Source organism: Amblyomma americanum, chromosome 10 (assembly GCF_052857255.1).
Source record: "Amblyomma americanum isolate KBUSLIRL-KWMA chromosome 10, ASM5285725v1, whole genome shotgun sequence".
Classification (NCBI taxonomy): Eukaryota; Metazoa; Arthropoda; class Arachnida; order Ixodida; family Ixodidae; genus Amblyomma; species Amblyomma americanum.
This window is the reverse complement of record NC_135506.1, coordinates 29,981,972-30,009,969: the sequence shown is the minus strand read 5'-3', so window position 1 is coordinate 30,009,969 and position 27,998 is coordinate 29,981,972. Positions and strand designations below refer to the sequence as shown.

At 46.2% G+C, this 27,998-nt stretch overlaps 1 protein-coding gene across 6 annotated transcripts in view; it reads left to right on the top strand.

The window, feature by feature from the left end:
• Positions 1-27,998, top strand: part of LOC144106987 (complement C3-like) — a 74,184-nt gene that overhangs the window by 20,130 nt on the left and 26,056 nt on the right. For all 6 annotated transcript variants that reach the window (XM_077639962.1, XM_077639963.1, XM_077639965.1 and 3 more), the window contains exons 7-26: positions 492-534; positions 1,706-1,790; positions 3,346-3,448; positions 4,423-4,665; positions 5,717-5,893; positions 8,556-8,684; positions 9,192-9,257; positions 10,752-10,949; positions 11,688-11,837; positions 12,061-12,190; positions 12,321-12,374; positions 13,122-13,316; positions 15,561-15,726; positions 18,397-18,625; positions 22,478-22,687; positions 23,227-23,326; positions 25,620-25,721; positions 26,323-26,511; positions 26,577-26,652; positions 27,842-27,998. In XM_077639962.1, the coding sequence (XP_077496088.1) occupies positions 492-534; positions 1,706-1,790; positions 3,346-3,448; positions 4,423-4,665; positions 5,717-5,893; positions 8,556-8,684; positions 9,192-9,257; positions 10,752-10,949; positions 11,688-11,837; positions 12,061-12,190; positions 12,321-12,374; positions 13,122-13,316; positions 15,561-15,726; positions 18,397-18,625; positions 22,478-22,687; positions 23,227-23,326; positions 25,620-25,721; positions 26,323-26,511; positions 26,577-26,652; positions 27,842-27,998 (2,802 nt within the window). The remainder of the gene's footprint in view (positions 1-491; positions 535-1,705; positions 1,791-3,345; positions 3,449-4,422; positions 4,666-5,716; positions 5,894-8,555; positions 8,685-9,191; positions 9,258-10,751; positions 10,950-11,687; positions 11,838-12,060; positions 12,191-12,320; positions 12,375-13,121; positions 13,317-15,560; positions 15,727-18,396; positions 18,626-22,477; positions 22,688-23,226; positions 23,327-25,619; positions 25,722-26,322; positions 26,512-26,576; positions 26,653-27,841) is intronic.

The following is a 27,998-nucleotide window of genomic DNA, read 5'->3' as shown; positions in this document are numbered from 1 at the left end:
GAAAAAAAACGACAGAACCGTGTCAGAAATACGAGAAAATTTCTGCTTTGTCGTAACGACACATTTTTCTATCTCTTTGTGGTAGTTTTGTTTAGTACTGCAGCTTTTTTTTGCAGTATTTTTATGTAGTCTGCATGTGTGTAGTACTTTTATGTAGTAACGGCACAAAAACGCTGTTGTTAAAACAAAACTTTCTGTTGTTACTATAAGTTCTAGACAAAAACATTGTTGAGACCCTGTTGTAACGTCGGAAACTTGTCTGTTGTGTTTTTCGACTGGGATTATGCGGAAATAAATGTATAAATGTCTAAAATGACGTTATTGTAAGGCTTTGAACTGCTTAATATGTGTTCGCGGGGCAGATCGCACACACAGAAATATACATTGCAACTGGAGCTGGACATTTTTTTTCTTTCTGTTATCCGGCATTTTGAAGAACAGCAGAATGACAGCCGCGGAAAGTAATATAGATTTGACGTGTTTGCTTTCAGTTCACCCAGGAAACGCAGGTCGCTTTCCAGGTTGAAGAGTACGGTGAGTAATGTTGATGAACTCTTTTGTTTTGCATTTCCTTCAAGCGTGGCTTTTACGGGGTGTGGTCAAATACACTCTTCTGGCGGCATTGTTTCGTTACCAGCTAGCCACTCTGAACAAGTGTTGCTTACTGCGCCGCGTCTTGAGCTTTTGCCTCATCTTCCTCTCAGGCTGGTGTTCAAAGCGTGTTGTTGGGACTCTCAGTAACGTCCAGAGCGAAGGCGCTGAACAGGATGTGCACTGTAAACACAGGAGTTGAGGGAGGAGGGGAGGGAACATAATGTTCACTTTGAAAATAGTATGAAGTGTTCTTTAGTTTAGGGTCTTAGTTATGACATTCGCCTTTTTCCAGGGCGACTTTGCTGGGAGAGATTGCGGAATCGTATACTTTTTTTAGTCTCATTGGTCCATTATCTGCCGAAGGTCGAACAGCGCTCTAATACTGAGCAAGAAAGTCAGAAACACAGAGCTGAGCACAGAAAAGCAAACCAAATGCACAAGAAGTATAAGCTTTAAAAGGGTGCATTTTCAGGCTAATTGCTACATTATTCGAGCAGTACTTGCTACATTATTCGAGCTGCACAGAGACGGCAGCAGACGGCCACAAAGCGAGCTCCACGTTCCACAGCTGCCTTTGTTGCCTTCTTTTACCTTTGTGTTCAGTCTTCCTTCATATGAGATATATGGGTTTGCTAATAATCGAGTGGAGTCACTATAAGCAGCGAATCCTGCTCAGGCTAGCACGGCTGACTCTGATCATAAAATTTAGCAGCGTCTCATGTGTGCGGATACTTCACGCCGGATATGCTTCTGGTGACTTCAAAGGTGATTGCAATGGACATTTTCATATGAGATGCGCGCGTGCAGAAGATAAACATTCATACTACATTCATACTACATTGAGTGCCATTTGTCAAGCAAAACGAAGACTTCGAAAGGACCTTGAAACGCTTGTTTTTTTTGTTCTTTTTACCTCCGCCGTTTACTTGCGGCGTTGGATGTCCTTTCCAGTTGCATGTAGCAAAAAAAAAAGAGAAAAATTGCCCGTTAATTGGTTAAAGTTTTTCTACGGGAATATTAGCCCTTTATGCCTAGATTTCCCTCTCGTTGTTGTTCTCTTTCGTCGTGCTGTACACGTATTAAGCCAATGTATTTTTTTTTGTGCCGATAGTGCTGCCGACTTTCTCTGTCACGCTCACGGTCCCCAGCGTCATTCTCAGCGACCAAGAATTCGTGCAAGGAGAACTTGAAGCCAAGTAAGTGAAGATCGGTTCCCAGATAGCGGAGAGATGAAGTGTGTCCGTGAAATGAAACCTGCGCATAAACTTCCCACTCGATTCTCCCATAAAAAATCCCTCGAATCACGAAGCTTTGGGCAACCAGCTTGGTTTTTTTTTCTCTTGCCTCATTGCCTGTCATGACTGGAAAGTGCAAGAAAACTAGCTATTTACAGGACACTATTACGTATGGACAGCTTTCTTTGCGAGTTCACCAAATTAAGTCATGCTCCTCCTAAATCTCGCATGAGTACATGTATCCCAAGCCAGAGCTGACTGCAATATAAGACAACGTAGCATGCTATAACGTTCCGTTAAACATTGCTTCATCTACTTGTGTTTCTCTGGATCCAACCCTGTTGTCCCCTTCTATCGCTGACAATGTATTAACTGGGTCTGTAGAAAAAAGATAATCCACAGTAATACCACCAAGGTTGCTTGAAAAACGATACGACGTTAGAGTTTGCAAGGTTTCTTGGTGTAAATATCTCAACGACCAGCAATCCTCCCGAAACTGAAATTGTACTACAGCGTATTTTAAGTTGCTTAGGAGAAATGTCGCATAAAAAAAATCAATATCGCATTTCCTCCCGTAATAGACGCTCTTCTTACACTGGCTGTCAAAAAATTCATTTTTCCACCGTCACGTAATGATCGAATTCATCCTATTAATCTGACACGTAGTATGCTGCTGATGGTAGGGAATGCTGGCAGTCGCCATTTTTCGAATGTCGAAACAAATGCGCAATGGTATAAAGCGCCGATTGCCGAATGCCAATACTACTACACCTCATTCTGTAGGACGAACAGACAACAAAAATGTTCGGCGAGAAATCCGAGAGCTAAATCAAAGCGCGCCGGGTCGCAGAGGGTTTATTTTTTTAATCTTAGGCATCGTAGAATATTGTTAGTGTTGTACTTCGCGCTGTATGCTCAGCGTATATGCGGTTGCTGTGTGCTGGGAGACACCATTAATTACAGGCCGTTACGCGAGTTGTACTGGCAGGTTTATCTCTCTATCTCTCTTTAAGATCAAATATGTTGTCTGTTCTCTAGCGCGGAAAGCTTGCTTAAAGGTGCGTTTTTTATTTGCAACATCATTCGTACGGGATGAAGTATTTACTCCACCAGCCTACGATTGGTATGGTTTGTACCCCTTCAGAATTTCAGGCATATTTTACACCTTATAATGAACGCACCGTCAATATTTTTAAAGATTTTTTGGAGAAGAATTTCATCCATTATTCAAGTAAATGCGGTACAACAGTCACGAAATATGTTTGCGGGAGTTCTCGTAAAATAGGACGTTTTATAGACTTCTTATAGGACGTCTCGTGAAATAGAACACCTTGGTGTCCACGGTTATAATGTGAAAATCTGCTGTAAATAGTCTCACTTTGTTAAATAAACCGCGTACTGTAGCCCTCACTGCTAGCTGTAAGCTTACTGTAAGACCACTGCATAAAACGCTGACGCTATGTTACGAAAGTGGATGAGCATAGCATGTCTTCTTTATGTGTTTTTTTCCTGAAAGATACGTGTATGGAAAGCCGGTGGAAGGTTCAGCGTCCTTTACATTCAAGGTCAGGAATGAAGCTGGTACGGACAGAGAGATTGGATCTACAGACTTCAAACATGTAAGTGCACAAATCTTTCCGCCAAACCTCTAGCTCAGACGAAACACGCCGACTGTGTGATACATCTCTAAATATGACTAAGAAGCAGGTCGCACTCAGTCAGTGTTACTTTGCTAAGGTGTGAAAAGCACCTGAAAGTTGCTTTACTATACACGCCATGTTGAACACTTGAATTATAGTTACCGCCGCCGCGGTGACTCACTGGTTATGGAGCTCGGCTGCTGAGGCGAAATATGCGAGTTCGACTCCGGCCGTGGTGGTCGAATTTCGATGGAGGCGAAATTCTAGGGGCCCGTGTACTGTGCGATGTTAGTGCACGCTAAAGAACCCCCATCGTGGTTGAAATTTCCGGAGCCCTCCACTACGGCGTCCCCCAGTCTCAGTCGCTTTGGGACATTAAACCCCCACAAACCAAACCAAATATAGTTACCGCCTTTGAGTTCCTCAGAGCACCCTATTTGAATCTTCAAGCTCTCAGTAGTGTTGGTGGCTTTGTACTAGCTTCAGTCATCCTTGTGAGGAAACTTTTTGTGCCAATACGACAAACCTGTGAAGTGTGATAAGATTATTCCCGCGTCAAGTCAAGACGACTCGTCGCAGTCATGAATGGCTTTTTATGGCGAAAGCCTTTAATGGCGCATGCTGCGTCCGCCCGTCCGTCCGTCCGTACGCCCATGGCTTACAAGATCACCCGCAGGCGCTAGAGCGCGCGGGTAATCTCGGCGGCCATGTTGCGCCATTGGTAGTCGACTGCGCATGCGCGAGGGGGTGCCTCGCAGCTGCCGACCGAGTCGGGTGCCGCGCAACCTGCCTCCTAGCGCTCGCTTCAATGGAGTCTCGCAATGCAGGCAAACGCAAGTACTTAATGCACATCGTAACCACACATCAGTGACACAAGCAGCAACATCGCGCTAAAGGCTTCCGCCCCCTCCCCCCCCCCCCCCCCTGAATTTTTCTCTCATGTTGAAACGCAGCTCTCGTTCGGCAAGGCGAGCTTCAGCTTAAGGACGGACGAGCTGAAAATGCCTCGGCGCAAACGATGGAGCCCTCTGGTACACGGGAACCACCTCGTGGTGGAAGCGGACGTACTCGACAAGGCAACCAGCAAGCGTGTTTCAGTCGTGGACGACTCGGCCGTGTTCGCCACGTCGCCCTACATCGTTGGCTTCCGAGATACCCCCAAGGACTTCAAACCTGGCACCACGACGGTCATCGTGGTACGTGAGAAGATAGATGCGGTTGTCTTCCTCTCCTTTTCGAACACTGCAGTGTCATAGTAAGGGAATAATTACTCACTGGCATCCACTCAAGCGCAGCCCAACTGGCTACAAAGGAAAGCTATACAGCTTTCTCATGAACTTCGCAGTTAATGAAATTCGTCCTGCTCCGGGGTCGTCCTGCGCTTGGGCGGATGCCAATGAGTAATTATTACCTTATTACAAATCTACTCCACCTCGGACGATTCCTCTAAACATTTGACCAACTGCAGTGTCATATATCATACAATTCTTCAGTGTGTACCATGCATATATCAGAATAATCTAAGTCTATTCATTTTTTTTTGGAGTTGGAGGTTGGGGTGGGTTGTAAAGTTTCTGTGGAAACTGCATAACTGTCATCTGTAATCAGTGGCAGCATCCTGTTAGGTATTAGCGATTACTCCCTTGTTTGAAATAGATTTCTCTTTTGGCGCTTCTCCTAATACATTAAGCTGTAAAAACAATCTGTCGCCAATGTTCTATCAGCAGTTACAGCTTTTGGACGTCTGTTCACAAAGCTTCTGTGAGCCGATGTTAAGGAAGAATAGACATGACCGCGAAAATTCGTATTCGATGGTGCTTGCTGCAATATTTGGCAATGGCAGATTTCATGTGGAAGTTTAGTGTCTTGAAAATGTAAAAATTGCACATCACTATACTTTCTGAGCATCAGTCGACACTTATCGGCAGGCTTAAACCTATACGGAAAGTCGGATTAATTTCTCATGTGAAAATTACGGCGCAAATTGAGCACCTCTAGAGCGAGGCGTATTTTTGTTAAGTCGGCGACATTATGTCTATGGTTTGTTCCGGCTCATCCATCGTATTAGAATAGGAGGAGGAAGCCGCGGAGATTTCTCTCTCGCATGGTTATGCTCTATTTAGAACCTGGTTAAGGATCGACTGATGTCGTCATCGAACTAGTCGTGCTTGTAAAACATGTATTAGTCCACGACGTTCTGTCCCATACGTTTAATGTTCCGCCGATTCATTTCCTCAACAAACGCAGGCTGACGTCAAGGACCTTAACGGGAAGCCAGCCGCCGGAATCCCCTGCGTCATCGATGTCCTGGATGATCAGGAGCTGGGCGTAAATGTCGCCCCTGCCGAGTCGTTCACAGACGCCGCTGGAAGGGCGGCCTTCCTCGTGCAGACTGAGCGACGTCACGCTAAAATCAAGGCAAAGGTGAGGAATTTTCCATGGTGGCGAACGAGCAATGGAATCCGCAAAAAAAAAAGCCCGTTGCAGTGGCTTAGTGGTTATTGGGTACTCCTCCTGTGCCCCAGGTCGTAGGATTGGTTCCCGGTCACGGCGGAAATGTTTTCATGGAAACGAAATGCAAAAATAGTCACGTGTAGAGTCACTAAGTCTTTAGTTAGTGACTCTAGTCACGTGCTGTGCGACCTCAGTGCTCTGTGCACGTTAAAGAACTCCATGTGGTTGGTGCCCTCGACTACGGCGTCTCTCATAGCTCATGTGCAGCTTTGACGCTTAAAACCCTGCGTGCCTTACCATACCTGACTACACCATATCATAGCGTACCACACTGTGCCATATCCCACCGTACCCTACCACACTGTGCCGTATCGTGTGGTACCCTACTCTACCCTATCGTACCGTCCACACCGTACCATACCATACCGTACCATAACACTGTACCGTACCGTAACAAACGAATCTGTAAAATTGGTTCCTTTTTTATAAATGCGAAAGAAACATGAGCGATCATCATAGCGTCTTTATAGTGTTTCTCCAGAGACACGAAACGTGTGGCTGTCTGACGAAGCACACTAGTCTTCTAGTTTATCTTGCAACTTGGGCCGTATAATCCAACCTGTAAATGGGCTTTCAAGCATAATTAACTGATTGTGAAGTGCACTGCCTATGTGCATCTGCAGTTTCCCCAAAAGTCTGTAGGTGCGAAGATCAGTGAGCAGCCATGCAGTCGTAGGTAAGGAGTTGAAGCTTGCTAAAATGTAGCACACTTAAGTGTACAAGTGTACTGCTCGATGGCCTAAGCAAAGATCGAGTTAAGGGTCGCGAACTTCTAATATTCGTTGAGGACTTAAGTCCGTACACACTGTTGTTTTTTATGGTAAATAATATTTATACACGTGGCAGTCTGCCATTCAATGATGACCTTCATGGTTTTAAGGCAGAGCTGTTTAAATTTTAGTGGCCTCTACTTGGTTTTATGGTGATCACAATAGGAATGATTATGCGCGTCGGCGGCCTTACTTACAGGGTTTATCACTTAAACTGAAGCAAGTTTTTAAAACGTTTCTTTTGCACTGGTTTATCCGAGTGCAATAAAAAAACCTTTAAAAAACGTTTATTTACTTAATGAATTTATGACGGGAGCAGTCAGTTTCTCAAGAAAACTCGCAGTCTAGCCTCGCTAAAACCGCGGATAGCATAATTTTTCTTATTGCAGTTTTAGTTTAAACGGGTTTTGGCGCCCTTAAATAAAGCGATCGAAAACCTCAATGTGACTGCGGCATAAGTGCGCCTAAAATCTCGCGCATTGTGGGATGTGTTTATTGGGCAGTACCGCGGCTGCAATTGCTACAGGCGTCCACAGATAGAGCAATCTAGCTCATGAGCCGAAATTTGTGCCTTTGTGAAGTACGTGAGCAAACGCCTAGACTAAAAGTTATTTTTTTAATATTTCAAAATTTTGTCGTTTATTTGTTGATTGAGTAATCTGGCTCTGTGCAACGTTCTAGTTGAAACTTCCCAAGAACTACTTTCTGCTTTTCAACATTTAATTAATGTTAGATAAGTAGCAATTTAATTGGAACCGAAGTGGTGGGCTAGTGATTTGTGCAACCACTTGGAAGTGGGAGGTGCCTTGTTCAATCCCCAACGCCGCCGGGTACTGACCGGTGATGCAATGGGTACAAGGGTTCCCCTGGCCTGGTGCTCGGTTTATCTGGGGTGAAATGCATGGAACTGTCTTTAACTCCACCTTGTGAAATGAATATGCCTTGTGTCATGGCGCTCTGTGGCCACAGATGCCCTTGCATCATTAAAACCTATCATCTCAATCATCATCATCAAATTAACTGGAAATAAACCAGACTTTCGCATGCACAAGGAAAAGAAAAAGTTTGTTTTTTAGGTTATGTTTCCTCAAGAGGAACCTCCCCATTTTCAAACCTTTATTAGATTTGCGGACCGCATTTCGTATATCATTAACGAGGATGAGTTATACTTCTAAGCTTCGAAGTTTCTGCATGGGCAGTGTTTTTCTTTATTTTTATTTGAGAAATTGCGTATCTTTTTACGTTGGTACAGTTGTGCTTGAATTTTACAGCGACAGCTGTTATGCGCCCGTCCCTGGCTTTCTCGTCGCCGTCGGTGTCGTCGCCGTCGGCGTAATCAGCGGGCGCATTAATGTCACGTGACCGTGCGTCACGGTCAGCCTCGGTCGCGTAAGCCTACTGGTGGCTCGGTTAGGAACAGACGCCTGCCAGTGCAGGGGTGTATCACGTGACCACTAACCACCGGCGTAGTGCTTGACCACCGGCTCAACCAGTGGGTGCTACGGTCAACTTGGGTTGCATAAGCATACGGGTAGCTGTTTGGAACAGCCGCCTGCCAGGGCAGGAGCAGGGGTGCATCACGTGACCACTACATCAGCGGTCACGCGACTGAACGCTTAAACAGCTATCGCTGAATCTCGCGTTACATAGTCGTAACCGTCCTATGAGTCTTTTCTCTTTACTTTAACAGACCCCGCTAGGTTAACAGTATGCTGTAAATCAAATAAATGAGTAAGAGAGATGTTTTCTAGCTCACTTTTGCCTTGAGGATAGCTAATATTTGGCGTGCTGTTCTGCTGCAGGTTCAGACGCGTGATCCGAAGTACCACTCCCACCAGCAGTCCGAAGGAAGCATTACCATCGATGCGTTTGACTCTCCTGTGCAAGCTTTCGTTGCTTTGGAACGCATGGACACAAGGAGATCATTCATGGTGAGTGGCTCTTTCCATCCAACGTAGTTGACAGCTATGTACACGTACTAATCAATCACAAGCGGAGTCATTACCAGAAATTCAGGCCAAGCGCTTCTAGTTCTCATGACTGCCACCACGTGGCGCATGGCTTTGGGTTTTAATGGTGCGTTGACGTCGTTCGTGACGTAAAAAAGAGAATGACCGAGTGGCTGCAAAACATGTGCGGCTAGGTTTCGCAGCACTGGCTGGGCGCTGTCCCAGATTCCTAGAAATGATTTTAACGCTCGGATTTTATTATTACATCAACTATAATGCCAGTGTGAAAGTGTGCCATGCAATGTTTTCAGAGCTTATCTCTCCAATATTTGTTCTGGTTATGAGGAACTCCGATTGCCTTGATGAATGACTGTTTAAATTTTTTTCTTAAATTATTGCATGTTTCGCGCCTGTAACACTTTGATAACATGGGAGCTTGTTAAATCTTAGTTTCTCACAATCGTTTTTTTTTGCGCTTTTACTTTTCAGGTCGGAGAGTACTTCGACAGCCAGGTGATTACTGAACCAGCAGACATTTCGCCAGTCTACTATATGGTGAGTTCCACACCCAGGATGCAGTGATCTGTGAAACAGACTTAGCGTTGCTTTCAGTTGAGGCGAATGTAACTGGACTGCCACCTTGTTTATAGTAATTCATCCCTAGCAACATATACTTAATCCTTAGGTATTATATGCTGAATTTGGAGCTAAACAAAACACCACTCCTTCACTTTTTCTGCATTTTGCACGCGTACATTAGAAATCCTCTCTATTGAAGCTGGCGCCAAGAGAATCGAATAGGTTTTTATCAATATTTCGAAATTTCAGTTAATAATGACTGCTGATCAGAAGCAAGTTTTCCAAATCCAATGTGCCAATACAATACGCATACAATATGCCAAATGCGGCGTGTTCCATCCTCAGGTCATGGTCTTGTGCGCAAAGTTACAGAAAAAAATTACAGCACCGTTCACTCCGGCGTGAATCAAACCCGCGAAATGAAAATAGACCTCCCTTTCTCGGAGTACTGGTGCCTCTTAAAGTTAAGCGAATTCCAGCGTTTTCCTCACCGAAATTCCTCTTTCACATTATAAACAAGCGAAAGGTCAATGTTTCTTTTATTTTGTTGATTAAAATGTATTTACCTGCGCCTGAGTTCTGGAGGTGTGCGGCAGTAGCTTTTATAGATAGTTTTTCAACTCAGGAGCATAAATGCGGTCAGGCGGAAATTGGTGCTCACTTGAGTGCAATTAGGAATACACAGAAGTGTAGGGCGCTAAAGTGCTTTTTTTAAGTAACAAAAGTGCGATCACATACATTCTAAGTATGCCTTGATGCAATGCACGCCCAATCGCGAAATTCCCATGCCTATTCTCAGCTTCCACATTTCTTCACATCCTTCGTGTTATATAACATTGCCCAACACTATACCGTGCAACAGTCTTGGCATTTCAAAAACAAGAATCTGAAGAGAATGGCTGACAGCTGAATCCCGATAACTGTTGAATTGCCTTAAAAAAAGTTTATGTGCATGCAACCCCTGTTTTGCCGAAACTGCAACCGAATACAACAAAAAATACAACTGAAAATACAACAGATCAAGATACAGCACATGACGACAAATCTGTCGTCCTCTCATTACGACAGATTTTGCAGTATCGCGAAGTAGTCTGTCTTTGAGACAGAACTGGCTCTGTCGTTACGACAGGAGGCTGCTCAATACTACAGAAAATCCTGTTGTTACTACAAGAGTCTGTGTTGTCTGGTTCCAAAATACTACATGAAAAGCTGTCGCGACAACAGAAAATGTTCTATTGTGTTTCTCGATAGGGAGCCTGCAACTTTGCACACTGCAGCTCAAAAGGAGCTCTTTGAAGTGAGCTTAAGCCCAATCACGAAATTTAAAGCTTCACTTATTGCGGCCACTGTACTGAAGAGATGTAACGTAGCATGAAGTAAATCTGCTTTGTGCACACATGTGGGTGCAATATCAACGCTTTATTATAAATAAGTGTAGAACTTGGACGCACTTTCTCGCCGGATTTGCAGGTGACACATCGTGGCCAAACGAAAGTTCATGGCTCTGTGGAAGGCAGTGGGAACAACCCACACAGATCCGTGCACTTCGCTGTGACGAGGGACATGAGTCCAAGAATACGCGTACTTGTGTACGCCTTTCATCGGGGTCACCTGATCGCCGACTCACTCACCATCCAGGTTGAAGAGCTCTGCACGGAGTCGTCAAACGTAAGCATGCTCCTTCTTTTTTTTCCAGGTACACTTGAACTCACTTTCTGAAATGCCAGTTAATGAACAATTGAATGCTGTAAAAGAACATGCTTCGCTGAGTGTAAAGATGCTGGTTGGGAAATATTTACTGAGGTATTAATAATAATAATAATAATAATAATAATAATAATAATAATAATAATAATAATAATTCATCATTCATCATACTGACTGCACCCACTGCAGGGCAAAGGCCTCTCCCATGTCTATCCAATTAATAGCTGCAACAAAATATCGCCCGCAATAGCTGCAACAGAATATCCTCCGCATTCAGTTTCCTTTCCAGCGCAATTGGCTTCGTTACAACGAATAATCAGCTACACCGAATAATGTAGAAGTGAGCCCCATGCTCTCATTCCGATGTGCCATGTGGTCAGGGTTAATAAAGAGATTAAAAAATTCATAGCGTCTCTCTAGATAGTCCAGCTTGCCAGCTCGGAAATATTCATAGCCCTTTGTCGCAGCGATAAATTTGACAACTTACGGAATGCAAATACATTTATCATTCTAAATTTATTTGCAGACCGAACAATAGTGAGTCAAAAGAAAACAGTGGCATGAGTTCGCAAATAAATGGTTATTGGCCTTTGTTACTTGGTGTGGCGGTGTAAATACTTCGTTTGCAGTAAATAATGTGATTCATGTCAACTTTAAGCTCGGATAATTTTCTCATTTGATTTGTTCGTATGCGTGCAGATAAAGATTGAGCCGGACTTCAGAAAAGACCAGCCTGGCAGCAACGGTTCCCTGAAGGTACTCGGAAAGAGCGGTACGCGCGTCGGTATTCTGGGTGTTGACAAGGCAGTCTACATCCTCAACAACAAGGGTCTTTTAACCCGCGAAAAGGTAAAAGAACGCTTTATTCTACAGTAAAACATATCACTCGTACAAAACGTGACATCATTAGGGATTATGACCCGCTGTTCAAAAATCAACGAGCTGAGCATGCGCTTACTAAATTAAAAGAATAATGGAAACGGGGCGCGTCCTCTGCGACGGCCATTTTTGGCTTGGCCTTCGATTCTTCTGTAGAATTATTCTGAGCGTTGCGTGCCAATGTTATTTGCAGCTCTTTAAAACTCTGAAGTCCCATGAACTAGGCTGCGGGCCCGGTGGAGGTCTGTCTTCTGAAGAAGTCATCTCTAGCTTCGGCGTCGTCGTAATATCCGAGGAAGGTCGTGAGAACGTCTTGAGGACAGGTAACTCTTTGATCTACCCTTACGTTAAGATGCTTTTTATGTTTCTGAAGGAATAAAGTTAAGTGTCTTCATTATACAAGGCTACTTTAAAGAAAATATGTTTCTCAGTACTTTTTTTTTACACTTTCAGAAAATAGCTGCGAAGCGCGTGTTCGACGGCGCAGGAACGTTCTGTCAAGGGCACGTAAGTACTTCCACGAGCATAGAAATTTTTTCACCTAAGTACTGCTCAGAGAGCGCAGCACGGAAGACACAGCAGACGGATGACAAGAGCAGGCTTTAGTGTCGTGGAGGTCGGCCACTAATATTTAAGCTCTTCTCTGAGAAATGAAAGAAGTCACGTTGTGAATTTTTGTGGTTCTACAAACCAACTTGATGTCATAGGCTTGCAGGTAATCCCATGCCTGAATATGTTATGTCTTTTGGAATCAATTTTATTGCAACATTGTTAACCATCACGCCTTACCATGACATAGCTAGGGCTTTGCTTTATTCAACTTCTTCGACCTTAGAAATGGAGTTTATCAACCTTTGGTCATCCCTGGTGTGAATTCATGCTTCAGTTTTTGTCTAAGTGATTCGCGCATTGGGTAATGACGCAGCCGTGGTGGCTCAGTGATTATGGCGCTCGGCTGCTCACCAATGAAGACGCGGGTTCGATATCGGCCGCTGCGGTCGAACTTCGATGGGGGCGAAATTCCAGAGGCCCGTGTACTGTGCGATGTCAGTGCACGTTTAGTTGTGGAAGCGGCCGGTGAGGGAGACATCTGTCACTTTTTTTGTCTTTTCAAGCTTTTTTTCAAGGGATATCTTTTTGATTAGAACGCGGTGCCCTGTCTACACAGGCCAGTCTGTATTTGTTCTGAGTGTCCCCTAAGATACTTCCTCTCCCGCCTGGTTCAGTGAACAGGATTGCGCTTCTTTTTTGCAGAGAGGAAATACAGGGCCGACCCGTTCCTGAAGGAGTGCTGCTCTCTTGGTCTGAAGCCCGACCGGATCGGCCGTCGCTGCAGTACACGCGCACACATCATGCGGCGCTATATGCAAGGGGAAAGGGGCGAGAAGTGCGCCCAAGCCTTTGAAGAATGCTGCCTTAGCACCACCGCCAGACCCGCATTAGATCCAAGTAAGTTGCACATGTCTCTTTTTCTTTGGGGGGGGGGGGGGGGGGGGAGGCTCCACCACCACCACCATCACCACCATCATCATCATCATCCTGAATATTCCCACTCCAGAGCAAAGGCCTCTCCCATGTCTCTCCAATTAACCCGGCTCTTTGCCAGCTGCGCCCACCGCATACCTTCAAACTTCTTAATGTCATCTGCCCACAGATCAGGAGAGACAGTACAGCCAACTCTGCTAATAACAGCAGGAAGCTGGTTGATTCATTTTCTTAGCAGTTTCAAAACCACATACTACCTAGGGGATGTCGCTTTTGTGTCGTCTTATGTGTAGTGTCTGTGTTTTTAAAACCGCTAGAAAATGAATCCAGTAAGCCATTACCAACTAGCCCAACTTAATATGTTAACGAGACGAATGCCTCATTGGAGTGGAGCTTATTAGCGCGTTCGACAGGTGGCGCCACGAATTAAATACTAGTGGCCCTGCTCTCTTAAAGAAAAGTAGTAAAAGCTATAGTAAGTGCAGCCCTCACTAAATCTGACTACTTGCTTGATAGTAGCTTGGCTTCCAGTTCATTAAGTGGTTCTTCAGGCAAAGCGGCTCATCGGTTCAGCAGTAACATGTTACATTCCGCGATGCCGTTGTTTGCGGAGGTGTTTTCGCAGTTCTCAAACTCCGGAAGGCCACTAGTAATTATTTTGCAACGCCATCTATCGAATGCATCACGAAGCTGAATTGTGACCATATTAACCGCCCTCTGAAAAGTATAGCTAATGAAAATCAGCACTTACTGCCTCTTTACTGCCTTTAATTCATAGTTTTAACTTTAAAAAGGAAGTTTTAAGCGATAAACGACAGAGCTTCGCGAGTAAAATGTTTTTTTTTGTTTAATCAAATAATCTTGCAGCGTCATGCGCTTCTGTGCATAACAGTTGATCGCACCGCGGCATTTCATTTCTTAGCCCCGTTGACAGGCGGCACGTCGACTTAATTCTTACCACGAGGTGATCGCAAAGCGTGCACGAAGACGCGTCGGCAATAGGACCGAGGCGGTTCAGCAGAGCATGGTGGAACGCTCAGCGAGTGACAGATTATTAAAGCCAGTCTTAATGTGGCCGCTACCTGCCGGTATGTGGCGCTGTCATCGCTGGCTGTGCCGGCTGCATTTGGCAAATAGGCTGACCAGCGGAGTGTCAAAAACGCCGCATGTGTAAATTGGAGGGCGCTTAAGCTTCGTCTTTAAAGGGACACTCAGGAGAACTCTATCATTTTTTTTTGTTAGCAAAATGTGATAGTTCGGCATTTCATGGCTTTGTTGCCGCTTGTCCGGGCGCGAAAGATGCATTTATTTCAAAGAAATTTTGATTCGAAGATGAAAAAGTTTTTCCCGCCGCTCTGATTCAAACTAAGGGAACTCTTATAACGCCACGGCAACTCTTATGACGTCTCAGAACGGAGTGACGTAATACGTGACGTAAACGCAGACTCCGTGATTTCTGACGGCTAGCGGTGCGGTGCGCAACCTTGCTTTGCCAGCCTCAGAGATTCGTGGTTTCATGAAGTAAGGAAAATTCCTCCCAGGTGGCGCCTCTTGTCCTAGGAAGTCATCACGCTTGTACTTGCGAGATTGGCCTGTGGCGGCGACACCTGTATTTTGGTTCTTGCTATTTTCTACATTGCAAGAGATTTGTTTTCAGTAAGAGTGGCGTTTTTGTGATCAGGAGCTGCTATTCTATCGATACAATCCAACTTCAATTTCTCCTCAGTGTCCCTTTAAGAGAGACGCGCGACAGCGTGTTGCAGCGTTGCCGAGGAGTGCACGGAACGCCATCGCCCGTTAGGCGCGACGCGTGTCCCGTTGGAAAATTTAAGGATATGACGCCCAGCTGTCTCACATATCTCGGTGGACACCCGAACCGTGCCGTAAGGGAAGGAAAAAACACCGTATTCACTGGACGCGCCCTTGTTCAAACCAACGAGCTGGCGCGGCGGAGTGGTTAGCGTGCTCGTCTTGCACTCCGGTGGCCCTGGTTCGACTCCTCAACCCGACCAATTTCCTGCTCGGTTTTATTTATTAATGCCTCTGGGATTTTTCGCTCAAGGCCGACGCCGACGACACCGGCTTTTCTGCGACACGGGGCCCTCAACGCTGTCGCGTTAAAACGGTTGGTTTTATGGTTCGCTCTCAACTTGTGCTTTGTACAAGAGTCGTCCGAAAGGAAACTCGGCCTCCTTCACGTGTACGCAGGGGATCCGCACTTACCCACACCACCCACCTTTCCGCAACGCGTGCAAGATCGAGAGCGTTTTGGCACTGAGGTCACCATGGACGAGATCGATGGTGACGAATCGCCTGGCACCATGGTACGGAATGACTTTCGAGAGACATGGCTCTTCGACGAACAAGTGATTGGGTAAGCAATTCACAACGAATGAAATCCAATTATTGAAGCAATTATCAATTAATTACTTGATTAATAGATCGATTGATTGATAGCCTATTTATTAAATTATTGATCAATTGGTCGATCAATCCACTAATTGGTCAATCAATCAATTGATTAATCAATAGGTCGGTCGGTCAAATAAGCAGCCAGTCAGTCATGTAAGCAGCCAGTCAGTCGGTCATTCATGTAAGCAGCCGGTCAGTCGGTCAGTCAAGTAAGCAGCCAGCCAGTCGGTAAATCAGTCGAGCGGAAGTTAGCCACAAGACAGTCGTTATCAACCAATATCTATCACTTGTCAGCCATAAGAAAGTCATTATCAATCTATCGATAACTTGTTAGCCATAAGGCAGTCATTACCAGTCTATCGATTACTTGTTAGCCATAAGACAGTCTTTATGAATTAATCAACCAGCACCTGTCTTCTGCCTTTATGGTCAGTTCAGCTGGAAATGTTCCAAGCCACAAGGTGAACGAGCAAAGGTCGTAATTCTGCGCGATGCTTTCCTGCAAAGTAGTCTGACTGTCCGGCCCATAACAATGTTGCACACGCCATGAGTATCGTTGTTACTACTCTCGTCGATGGTGGTAATGTTTTTCATAACGCGGAATAGCTTACGACGCCTTAAGGCGCGCTCACATTAGCGGGAAAACGCGCAACGCTGGACGTTTTCCGCGTGCCGCTTCCCGCGCAAGCCGGTTTTTCTCCCGCGGACAGCCTGCTCTGCCGTCCCGCGGAGCGATGGGTTCGGTACCTATTTTTCCCGTGCCGCTGACGAGAACAGCCAATGGGGGCCGACCGCGAACCGTGACGTCAGTCCCAGTTCAGTGACCCCGTCGGCGGAGGCGGAGGCTGCGCGCGTCCGGCCGGCTGGCCGGGCACTCGGCGGCTGCTTTGCTAGGGCGACGGGAGGGGAGCTAGCAGACGACCAAGACGACGACGCGAGAAAAGGGTGCGCTTTCCAGTCTTCTCTAGTGTCACGTGACTATCCCCTTCTCTTTCTGCTCGTTCGGGTCCACGGTGGAAGAATTCTTCCATCGTGTTCGGGTCCTCCCTCAGCGCCTCCTCTCTCCACATTCCAAGACAACCGCAGCGAGAAAACGCGCGCAGTGTGAGCGTCATTCTGAGGAGCTGCGAGGCAGCGTCGACGTTGACGTTGTGCCGGCGCGGGAAGCTTCCCGCTAGTGTGAGCGCGCCTAGGCGGAGACGCATTGCTTCCGATCTGGTGCGCGGGGAAAAGGGGAAACACGTAAGCCACGTGACCTCAGCCAAGTGGCGTCGCTCTAGCTGCCCACTGTTTATCGTGGCCTCCGAGACACGCGCAGATCTCAGAGGCCATTCTTACTAGTGGCCGTGACGATTAGGGTTAGCAACATGTACAAACAAGCACTGCAAAAACAGCGCACGGGACCGCGCTTGAACCAGAGGCGCGTAGAAATGGTGGGCGACACGCGGGAGTGCTCGTGAAATGCTGCGGTCGTGGTGGTGCGGGTTTGTCCGACGCCACATTACTGCGTTGTGCTTACTGGTTTTGATATGTACATTGCAGAGCTTCCGCTAAAGTAACTTCCGAAGTTATCTGTAGACGATTCTTTCATATGCGTATACGCATTGCCACAAGGTATGATGTGATAGCAGACGCCTCACAGGCTTCTCCTGCATAGAATGGGACGATAAGTGTTGACTCATAGATTTATTTTTCTCGTATATATGTTCAAGGCGTGTGGGTTGTTATGACTGGTAGATGTGTGAGTGCAGCCAAAAATAATGCATTGCGACTGCTATCGTGCTTAAAATTTATTTAAATATGCTTTGTCTCTTTTCTCTCTTCCCTGAAGCTCCTTTTTTGCCATAACAGAGTTAAATTACGTTGCGCTAGTGGCGCCTCCTACCGCGCGCGCTGCGCAGTCGGTTTAATGTTTCCGCGTGGCGTGCTCGTACCAGCCAAACATAGAGTACTGCATACGTGAATGGAGGCCAACCGAATGTGTGGCACTGCACGCGTACACAGAAAATTTCACGAGTGCCGTGAGCCGAAGACATCATTAGACCGAAACAAGCGGGAGAAGAAACGTTTAAGACTATTAAAACGTTAATACGTTAAAAGCCTTATATCTTCTGTTCTTGGCTTGCATTGTGGGCGACATAATATCTGTTGTCAGGTCGCTCATAAACGTAACACGTATCTGCTATCTGGTGTCAAGGCACAAATAATCTCCTCATCAAACACAAGCAAGACATTGATGTAAAAAAATTCATTTGTTCCAATTTAGTTCCAAAAGTTGATCATGGGCCGCCGCGGAGGCTCAGTGATCATGACGCTCGCCTGCTGAACCGAAAGACGCGGGTTCGATCCCGACCGCGGCGGTCGAATTTCGATGGAGGTGAAATTCTAGTGGCCAGTGTACTGTGCGATGTCAGTGCACGTTAAAGAACTCCAGGTGGTCGAAATTTTCCGGAGCCCTTCACTGCTGCGTCCCTCATAGCCCGAGTCGCTTAGGGACGTTAAACCTGATAAACCAAACCAAACCAAACCAAAAGTTGCTCATGAATCTGGCCCTGCACAAATTACACTTTTGTTCATAGTTGACGGTGAACAGCTGGCAGTAATGATAGCGCGGTCCCCCTTCACTGCCCAGGCCTGACGGAGTAGCCGACTTCGCTGTGAGCCTGCCGCACAGCATCACCACGTGGTCGGTGCAGGCGGTGAGCGTCTCGCCAACCGGGGGAGTGTGCGTGCCCAAGGCCGAAGAGGTGCGCGTCTTCCAGCCCATCTTCCTTCAGGTGGCGCTGCCTTACAAGGTGGTGCGCAACGAGCAGATTGAGGTGCTCGTCACCGTCTACAACTACGGCAGCGAGTCCATCAGGGTGAGCGCATCTTCTCTTCTTGAACCGGCGAACTTTCTACAGAAATTAGACTGCCGCCATCTTGGCGCCAACCTCTACACCATGGAGTAATAATAATAATAATAATTGGTTTTTGGGGAAAGTAAATGGCGCAGTATCTGTCTCATATATCGGCGGACACCTGAACCGCGCCGTAAGGGAAGGGATACAGGAGGGAGTGAAAGAAGAAAGGCAGAAAAAGGTGCCGTAGTGGAGGGCTCCGGAACAATTTCGACCACCTGGGGATCTTTAACGTGCACTGACATCGCACAGCACTTGGGCGCCTTAGCGTTTTGCCTCCATAAAAACGCAGCCGCCGCGGTCGGGTTCGAACCCGGGAACTCCGGATCAGTAGTCGAGCGCCCTAACCACTGAGCCACCGCGGCGGGTATACACCATGGAGCGGATTCTTTTTTCTGAGGTGTCCGCCCGTGCCACTTACATTGGCTCCTCTTCAGCCGATGCGAAGGTCTAGAGGTAAAAACCAGGGTCTTCGCCGGGCAGAGGTGGCCGTCCTAACCAGGTGCACTGCCATCATGTCATCGCCAAAAATGCTTCCACTGCAGGATGCACGAAACCAACAGCTCACTGAGTGTGTAAGCGTTTAAATCTGTTTAAACATAATACTCTCAAACTTCTAACCTCGCTGCTATTAATATTAGTACAGAAATGCTCTCTGTAAATTTCAGTCAAACCACCTCGGTGGCTCAGTGGTTAGGGCGCTCGGCTACTGATCCGGAGTTCCCGGGTTCGAACCCGACCGCGGAGGCCGCGTTTCGATGGAGGCGAAACGCAAAAGGCGCCCCTGTGCTGTGTGATGTCAGTGCACGTTAAAGATCTCCAGGTGGTCGAAATTATTCCGGAGCCCTCCACCACGGCACCTCTTTCTTCCTTTCTTCTTTCACTCCCTCCTTTATCCCTTTCCTTAGGACGCAGTTCAGTTGTCCGCCGAGATGTTGCAGATACTGCGCCATTTCCTTTCCCCAACAACCAATTTTCAATTTTTCAAATTTCAGTCACCCGCCGCGGTGGCTCAGTGGTTAGTGCGCTCGGCTATTGATCCGGAGTTCCCGGGTTCGAACCCGACCGCGGCGGCTGCGGTTTTATGGAGGCAAAACGCTAAGGCGCCCGTGTGCTGTGCGATGTCAGTGCACGTCAAAGATCCCCAGGTGGTCGAAAGTAATCTGGAGCCCTGCACTGTGGCACCTTCTCTTCCTTTCTTCTTTGACTCCCTCCTTTATCCCTTCTCTTACGGCGCGGTTCAGGTATCAGCTGATATGTGAGATAGATACTGCGCCATTTCCTTTCCCCAAAAACCAATTTTTCGAATTTCAGTCATATGGTGATATGGCAGTCGTGGTGACTGTTAGTATTTGGTCCGCAGAGTAACAAGTATCTATCAAGAGGTGCTACCGTAATCATTTTTAACAGTTGGAACGAATGTAGAATGTGCTCTAATGGCAGTGGGGAGTACGCTTTTGCTCAAATCAACGTAATAAATGCTCTGAAGTGTGCCTGCAGCAGAAACACACCGGAGTGATAAAATGGTGCTGCTCTTCTCACTCCCGCGTTCTCGGAGGTGGTGTTGCAGATGATGCAGACAGAGGTCCTTCCAAAATGAGGAAACTCGGAGAAAAAAAGACGAGTGGCGAAGATACAAAATAAACAAGTGTAAGCGGGCTGCTTCTTGCTACTTGAACGACTTGGAAAGCAAAAGTTTTTATGAACAAATCGATCTTGCGCCACGTAGCTAGAGGTTGAAGTTTTTGAATTTTAATTCCTGAAAATTAAACGGCCTCTTTTTGATGTTTATTTCAGAACGCAGCTTTCAGTGTTTTTCGGCTGGCATTATTTTCTACTGATGAATCACTTTTTTTTTTTTGGGGGGGGGGAAGGATTAGATATAGGTACTGATGCTGTGCGCTAAAAAATCACTTGAAGTTGGTCTTGGCCTTTTTGTCAGCACTAACACTATAATTACCAGTAATTAACACACAAATGATCATAATTAAAGCTGTGATTGTGGACGGAAGCTCTAACGCAGTTCAAAATTAAGTTAAATCTTGGAGCCGTGACACTGGAACATCACCAAAAATTCTAGACAAAGGCATTATTGAACGGGAAATAGTTAATGAGGGCAATTGTTCCATAGATTGCGAGATTCCACTTTAGGAATCAATATATCCGGATATCTTCCGTCGGCAGGGCTGAATTCTTTTTTTTGCAATTAACTTTTTAGCTCTCGTCAAAAGTGTTCTCCATTGGTTTTATATGGCGGTCTTAACTGCTAGATGAGAGTGATAGAAGCACTATGAAAGAAAGCTTCCGCTATGTATTGGAAGAATGGATCATTACCTTCAATATTTTTATATAAGTACCTTACAGCTCTCCAATAGTGAAAATTCTTTCCCAGGAATGTTGGACATGCGCAAGAGGAGGTTTACTCCAAAGAATTGGGTTGTCATGTCATCGTTATGTTATAAAACTGGTCTATAGACAATCTATAGACTTCTTATAAACTCTGTTACATTCCTGTAGATATTTCTTTTTGTCTATTCATAGTCTGCAGACAAAAGTCTACTAAAAGTGTATGCCCTTAAATCTATGGTTGTCTATAGACTGTCTATATAGGATTTGTATCGCATATGGACTGTTCTCCAGGGTTTGTCTATAGAGCGTTTATAGACATTATAGACAATTCTATGAACAGTCTACAGACTGTTTAAATTTTTGTAATCGTTCAGCGCAAGGAATCGTGGGGTTTGTGTGGAGACGGAAGCGATTTAACTGCCGCTGAACTGTCGTACAGTAGCCAGAACATGACGCTTTTTAGTGATATTGCGCATGGTTTTGCGCCGGTGTCTTTACGTGCAGTATAAACTAACTGCCTGCTGACAGTGAACGAACAGAGTTACATATAGCAGCCGGTGAGGGCCTGGAGCCTCCAGGTCTGCAGCGGGGTGGGGAGGGTGGAGCAGAGGGTGGAACAGAGAAGTGCCTCAAAACACAACTTTCGCAATCCAAATGTACCAACCTTCTCATCACATACCCGACTTCTGTACTTTATTAATGTTTCCTTTGATTGAGTGTAACACCTACTGATCAGCCAGCTACTTGTGCGGGTGCATGTCAAGGGTAGCGATTTTTTCAGTTAAAACTGAAAATCGAACGTAACTTGCGGTGAACTTAAGTAGTTATTTGTTTCGGACTTAAAGTGAGAGGCACAGCCCCTACTCACAGCTTCCGCCCATTCCCGTCCTCAGAGTTACATCCTACACCTTTTTAAAGAAGCGTGAGATGATTCTGGTCTGGACTTTGCTCACGGGCATCGTCGTGATGTAATGTGTTCTGACCGCATTGCACCTGCTGCTGCTCTGATAGAAATCACGATATGGATCATCGTCGTTATGATCTTTCCATAACTTGGTCTAACCGAATTTGCCACGTAGCGTCCAATGCTTTCTACATTGCTTTGTGTACTGTGTGGCATGCACATTTCATGGAGTACTGTACATGTGCAAAGATAAATATATTGTAGTGTTCAAAGGCAATTAAATTCTACTGACTGGTAAAACATGAAGGACACACACGACGAAAACAGCTCAACGAACTCTGCGCCGCTGGCACATTTTTGCTAGGCTATGAAGGCGTGCCTAGGCCTGATTATATGCACCATGAGTTTGCTATAAACAACGAAGAGCATTTTTGATGTTGCGCATGCCGTGTTGGCTCTTGCCGGGCCTTTTCATCAACCGAACTTGTGTGCACCTCGTACAAGATACCATAGAAGCACTTACGTATCCTTGACACGTTATCGTGTTATTTGCTCGCCAGGGCAACGTCTACATCTACGGCGTCGAAGGCCTGTGCACCGGGGCCCTTCCGGGAGAGCGCTCGGAGCGCCGCCCTGTGGTGGTGGAGGCCAACTCGGCGTCCAGCGTCACTTTTCCCGTGATACCACTCAAGGAAGGCGTGTTCGTCATCAAGGTCTTCGTGAAAAGCTCAATGGGCGAGGATGTCGTCGAGAAGGAACTGAACGTCGTGGTAAGGCTTCAGGACGCACTCGCGATAAATGTCAGGCGAGGCTCTCTTACGCAAATAATGCACGATTGAAAGAAAGCTGTTGGTGTTAACACGAACTACCGCAGCAGGCATCTAACGCGCGGCGTTTTGCTACACGTTGATGGAGGCATAAACGAGCTAAAGAGCCGTGGTCTTTCGCCCTGATTCTCACTGTTGCCAACCGCACATTATTTACGTTCGAAACAGAAGCAACTAATACATAGGTTCGCCATACTGCGAAGTACCGAAAGAGTTTATGAAGGAAGCCCTATGATCCGCTGGTGTTGCCACTAAGTAGCCTAAAGTGAGAGAAAGTGGGCCTTGATAAAATGCTCAGGAACCGTATAACCGGTGTCTTGATAAAACTCTTGCAGCTGTGATCGCATTTGCTATCTTAACTGTATGCAGAGTTGCATGTTGGGCTGCCTGGTCCATGCTGCAGTTACAGGGGCGCTGAAACCAGTGCTTATTGTTTTAATTCATTGCTATATATTGTATTCAAATAAACGGAACTCTTGCAGCCAGAAGGGGTGACAGTAGAGAAGAGTGTCTCTGTGCCCATTGACCCAACGAACGCTCGTAGACGAAGAACCAGAAGCATCAAAGGAGAGCTCTACCAAGGCAAGTGCGACCTTCCTCAACAGTTTCTACAGTGCTCTCATGCTGGATATATAACAATGAGCCCATTCTTGCATTTTCCACGACCAAGCTCAATGCACCAGCAGCAGAGCTGAAGGCAATTCTAAGAGGAGCATCTCATATTTAAAGCAGAGCTTATAAATTCCCCGAACGTGAGGTCAGTGTATTTCCCACTTCTGAAAAGATTAGTCATAATCTCATCTCTGTAATGCTTTCGCTTTTCGGGTATTAATACATTTCGCTATCACTAGGGTTGCAGATACTCTGCCTAATCATATTGTAGCAAAGTTTAAGTTCCAGCTGGGGTCGTAGCCTGGCCGAATCGAAGAAGCAAATCCGTAGGCCCGGCTGAGTTCCATGAGATAACTTGGTTTTTAACCATAGGGCAGTAGGAAACATTGTTTACACTAGGTCAAGAGATGTAGGATAAAACAAGAGGCAGTCATACTAAGGAGCGCGCAACATCTCCGGAGCTAAGGTCTCTAGCAGCAAGAGGATGACTGCTGTTCCTCTGCTACTCGTAATCCTCAACTCCGTGCTTAAAAATGAACGGCAGCATTGTCGTGACGCTTTCCTTCGGTAATTAAAGTGCTGCTTGTAAGCGGCCAATCATGTAGCTTAGTTTAAACCTGGACAGACTAATCAGAGTCCGCCGTTCTCCACCCGCGAAGCAAGCGCTGCCGAAGGCTCACCAGGTTGTTCACTTCAGACGAGTCGCGCTGGTGGAATTACCCCGAGGTGGAATTAGCCGAGAGGGAAGGTGACGCATCGGGTTTTTTTTGTAGCCGGGCGGTGCCGACAGTGAGGGATGGCGGCAGCCAGCCTGCGACTCCGCGGCATGCACCTCCCTAATGATTCTCGTCGTCAGTGGGATATAACAGCAGGCGCGCCGGGGACATACAAAACAAACTATCTGCGCTTTATAGGTCAGCGAACCTCGCGTTGGACACCTGAACCGCGCCCAACACGGTTAAGGTGTCTTGGTGGTGGCTGCGTTTTTATGGAGGCGAAACGCTAAGGCGCCCGTGTGCTGTGCGATGTCAGTGCACGTTAAAGATCCCCAGGTGGTCGAAATTATTCTGGAGCCCTCCACTACGGCCACTCTTTCTTCCTTTCCTCTTTCACTCCCTCCTATATCCCTTCCCTTACGGCGCGGTTCAGGTCTCCGCCGATATATGAGACAGAGACTGCGCCATTTCCTTTCCCCAAAAAGCAATTATTATTATTATTATTATTATTAACCTCGCGTCTCTGCTTTCTGCAGGTAATGTAAGGGCCTCTGCGGTTTATGAGAAAAATTGGCTGTGGTTTAGCTCTGGTTAAACTTGGAGTGACACGAGAGCTACATCTGGCCGAGTGGAACTCGCTCAGTCGAACTGCAAAGTCAGTCTTCCGCCGTTCCGTTTCGCCGGCGCGCCGCGCCGCCAGTAGCAGCAGCTGCTCCGCACCACATGACCAGCCACGGCGCCGAGCTCAAGGGTGCCACGCTGAAGGCTCGAAGCGCTGGCGTAGTGTAGCTCTCGCTACAAAACTGAAAATTATAGCTCCGTGCAAAAATTACAAAAGCTCGTATCGCCGCATTTTTGTCTACTTTGTAATCTTCCACTAAATATTCGTTTGTGGTGGTAGTTTAGCTTCTGGTTGTTTTTACCACCTCCTTTTTGTGAGTATTGAGTATTGTGAGTATTGAGACAAAAAATAAATTAACGGATTATGTGAAAGCTAGCTTAGAGAGGTGCAAAACCAATGAAAAAAAAAACTGTGGGGACGTTTAGGACACTTTAAGTGTGGAATTCAATAGCATTAGATATCACATTCGGTCTGTTAGTCAGTAGGAGGTGTCCGCTATGCTGTGACGGTGCCGACATTTGCATATATCGCGTTTTTTTCTTACTGTGATATTAATTTTCTATTCAGGTTGCTGTGTAAGAACTAGGTGGCTCACAACCAGTTGGGCAGATTGAGATGACGTCACAAGATCACGTGACCTCTTCGAAAATCATTATTACCACTTACTTGCCACGATGGGGAGGTTGTGATTTCACTAGGTCACGCGAATTCCCTCGGTCAATAAGGGGGGCCTTCAGGCCATATTGAGATGACGTAACTAGGTCACGTGACCTAGCCCTCTCGATTAAATGGCGAATTTCGCAACATTGGGCATTGGTGCGATTTTGATGTGATGACCCCTCTAAAGCTGTTGCATTAAAACTTCACAGATCCTCAGCCTGCGGAGAGGGCCTCACTTCTTCATTGGCCCTTTTCTTCTCAACAGATTCACTGGACCCTGGCGCAAACTTACAAGTGATCTCTGTAAACACGAGAATGCCACCTGACGCAATCCCGGATACAAAGACCTGCTCTCTCATGGTCATAGGTATGTAAGGAACCAAACCTGGAGCTTTCGCGCACGAATAAATGGGAATGATATTGTTGCTTTCATATCGCTAACACCAAATTGAATTGAACCGAAGGTTGTTCTTTACAGAAATGTCATCTTAAAAGAAAGGTATTGTAGTAGAACACGTTCTTGGGCAAGTTGGTTCATAGCTTGAGTGGATGAAGCGCACAAAAGACACGGCACATAGGCAAAGACGGACGCGACACAAGTTGCAAGTAGCGCCTGTGTCGTGTCCGTCTTTGCCTATGTGCCGTGTCTTTTGTGCGCTTCATCCACTCAATCTTAAAAGAAAGCTTGCATTCACAAGAACACAAAAAATCTGAACCACCCATAGAATTACGCGCTTAGCGTGCAGCAGTTTTTCTGTATAGCCGAAATACGAAAAGATTTTGAAAACTCAAAAAAAAAATCGCATCACGCACTTTCGGTGCCAGATGACGGAGCATAACATTCAGCCACCGAGTTTTGTAATCTTCTAGTTCAGAAAACAGCATAAATATTGCGGCTTGAGGTCATTCAAGTATAAAAACACGTGCTCCATAGTAACATTCATATAACGAAATGAATGATTGTGCAGGAAATCAGCTGGGACCATCCGTTCAAATGACGCTTGAGAACATCGAGTCGCTCATCACAATGCCCACGGGCTGCGGAGAGCAGACCATGATGCTTATGGCACCGACGCTGTACGCTCTCGAGTACCTCAAGCAAAACAAGCTCATCGACGAAGCACTAGAGGAGAAGGGTTACCGATACATCAAAGAAGGTGACGTCTAATGAACAGGACGTATGTGAGCGTGACATGACGTGTCCTGTGTCGTTATCGTGCAGGCTATCAAAAGGAACTATCGTTTCGAAAAGACGACGGCTCGTTTTCTGCATTCACGCACAGGAAGAGCAGCGTATGGTGAGTTCTTCAATGCTTTTTTTTTCCGCATGAGACATAGTTCTAGATTCGCCCCTGAAAGGAATAGGGACACATGTTTGTTGTGTTCATGTTTTGGAGCTACGCTCAAGGCAATAAAATTTCAAGCGGACACTTAAGTTCCGCCTTAAGGGTATGATACGCGATAGCGTTGTGCGATAGGCTTTCCATTCTGAGCAGTTTGACACCTTTGAATGTATTTTTAATTTTTTTTCAGTTTAAATTAATTATTTGATCAATTACACACTCTAAATTTTCTTAATCAAAATTATAAAGCACTACATTTTAATTCTGAGCATTTTGACACCTTCGAACCCCCGTTTTTTTTAATGTTTTCATTTCTGTAATTAATCAGGGCCGCCGCGGTGGCTGAGTGGTTATGGCGCTCGGCTGCCGGCCCGAAAGACGCGGGTTCGATCCCGGCCGCGGCGGTCGAATTTCGGTGGAGGCGAAATTCTAGTTGGCCCGTGTGCTGTGCGGTGTCAGTGCACGTAAAAGAACCCCAGGTGGTCGAAATTTCCGGAGCCCTTCACTACGGCGTCGCTCATAGCCTGAGTCGCTTTGGGACGTTAAACCCCCATAAACCAAACCATTTTTGTAATCAACCAGTTACAATGATTTCATTAACTCGTCATCCCCTATTACACACCAATCAATCACTAGAGCCACAAATTACCATGGTACTATTTTTTTACGCATCCCCGAATTATTTAGAACACGTGGCGCCATCTACGGCGACGGCTTTTCAACCGAACGTGATGTATACGCTATCGCGAAATAAGCGTTGATCGTAAAGTAATTTATAGTTGAATTTATTCTCAGATATAGTGCAGGTTACAGCAGCCGAACGCTGGTTATGACGTCACAAGCAGGCTTGAGCTGACGTGAGACATACAGAACTGCGACATAATCGTTGTTTTGTCGTTTTAATTCGCTTAAACCCTTACGCCACCGTGTCCAGCAGCCTGAATGACGGTGAGCGAAGAGACCATCAGCTAGTGCCTTTCACTTTCTGCATGTCGCAGCCAGGCTCAGTCGCAATACTTGACCCGCACTTTGCACGTAAAACAACCTTTGGAAAGTCTTGCCTAGAGCCCCTATCTCTCAGCAGCTTCTTTTCTTGACTTATATTCATTGTACTTTGCGTTTGTTTTCCCCTTTCTCAAAAAAGGTTGACGGCCTTCGTGCTGCGCATCTTTTGCAAGTCGAGGCGCTACACGCACATCGACCCCACTGTGATTGAGAGCGGCATGCTGTGGCTCGCGGCTGCCCAAAAGTACGATGGAAGCTATGTGGAAAAGAAGCCCATCATGCACAAGATCATGCTG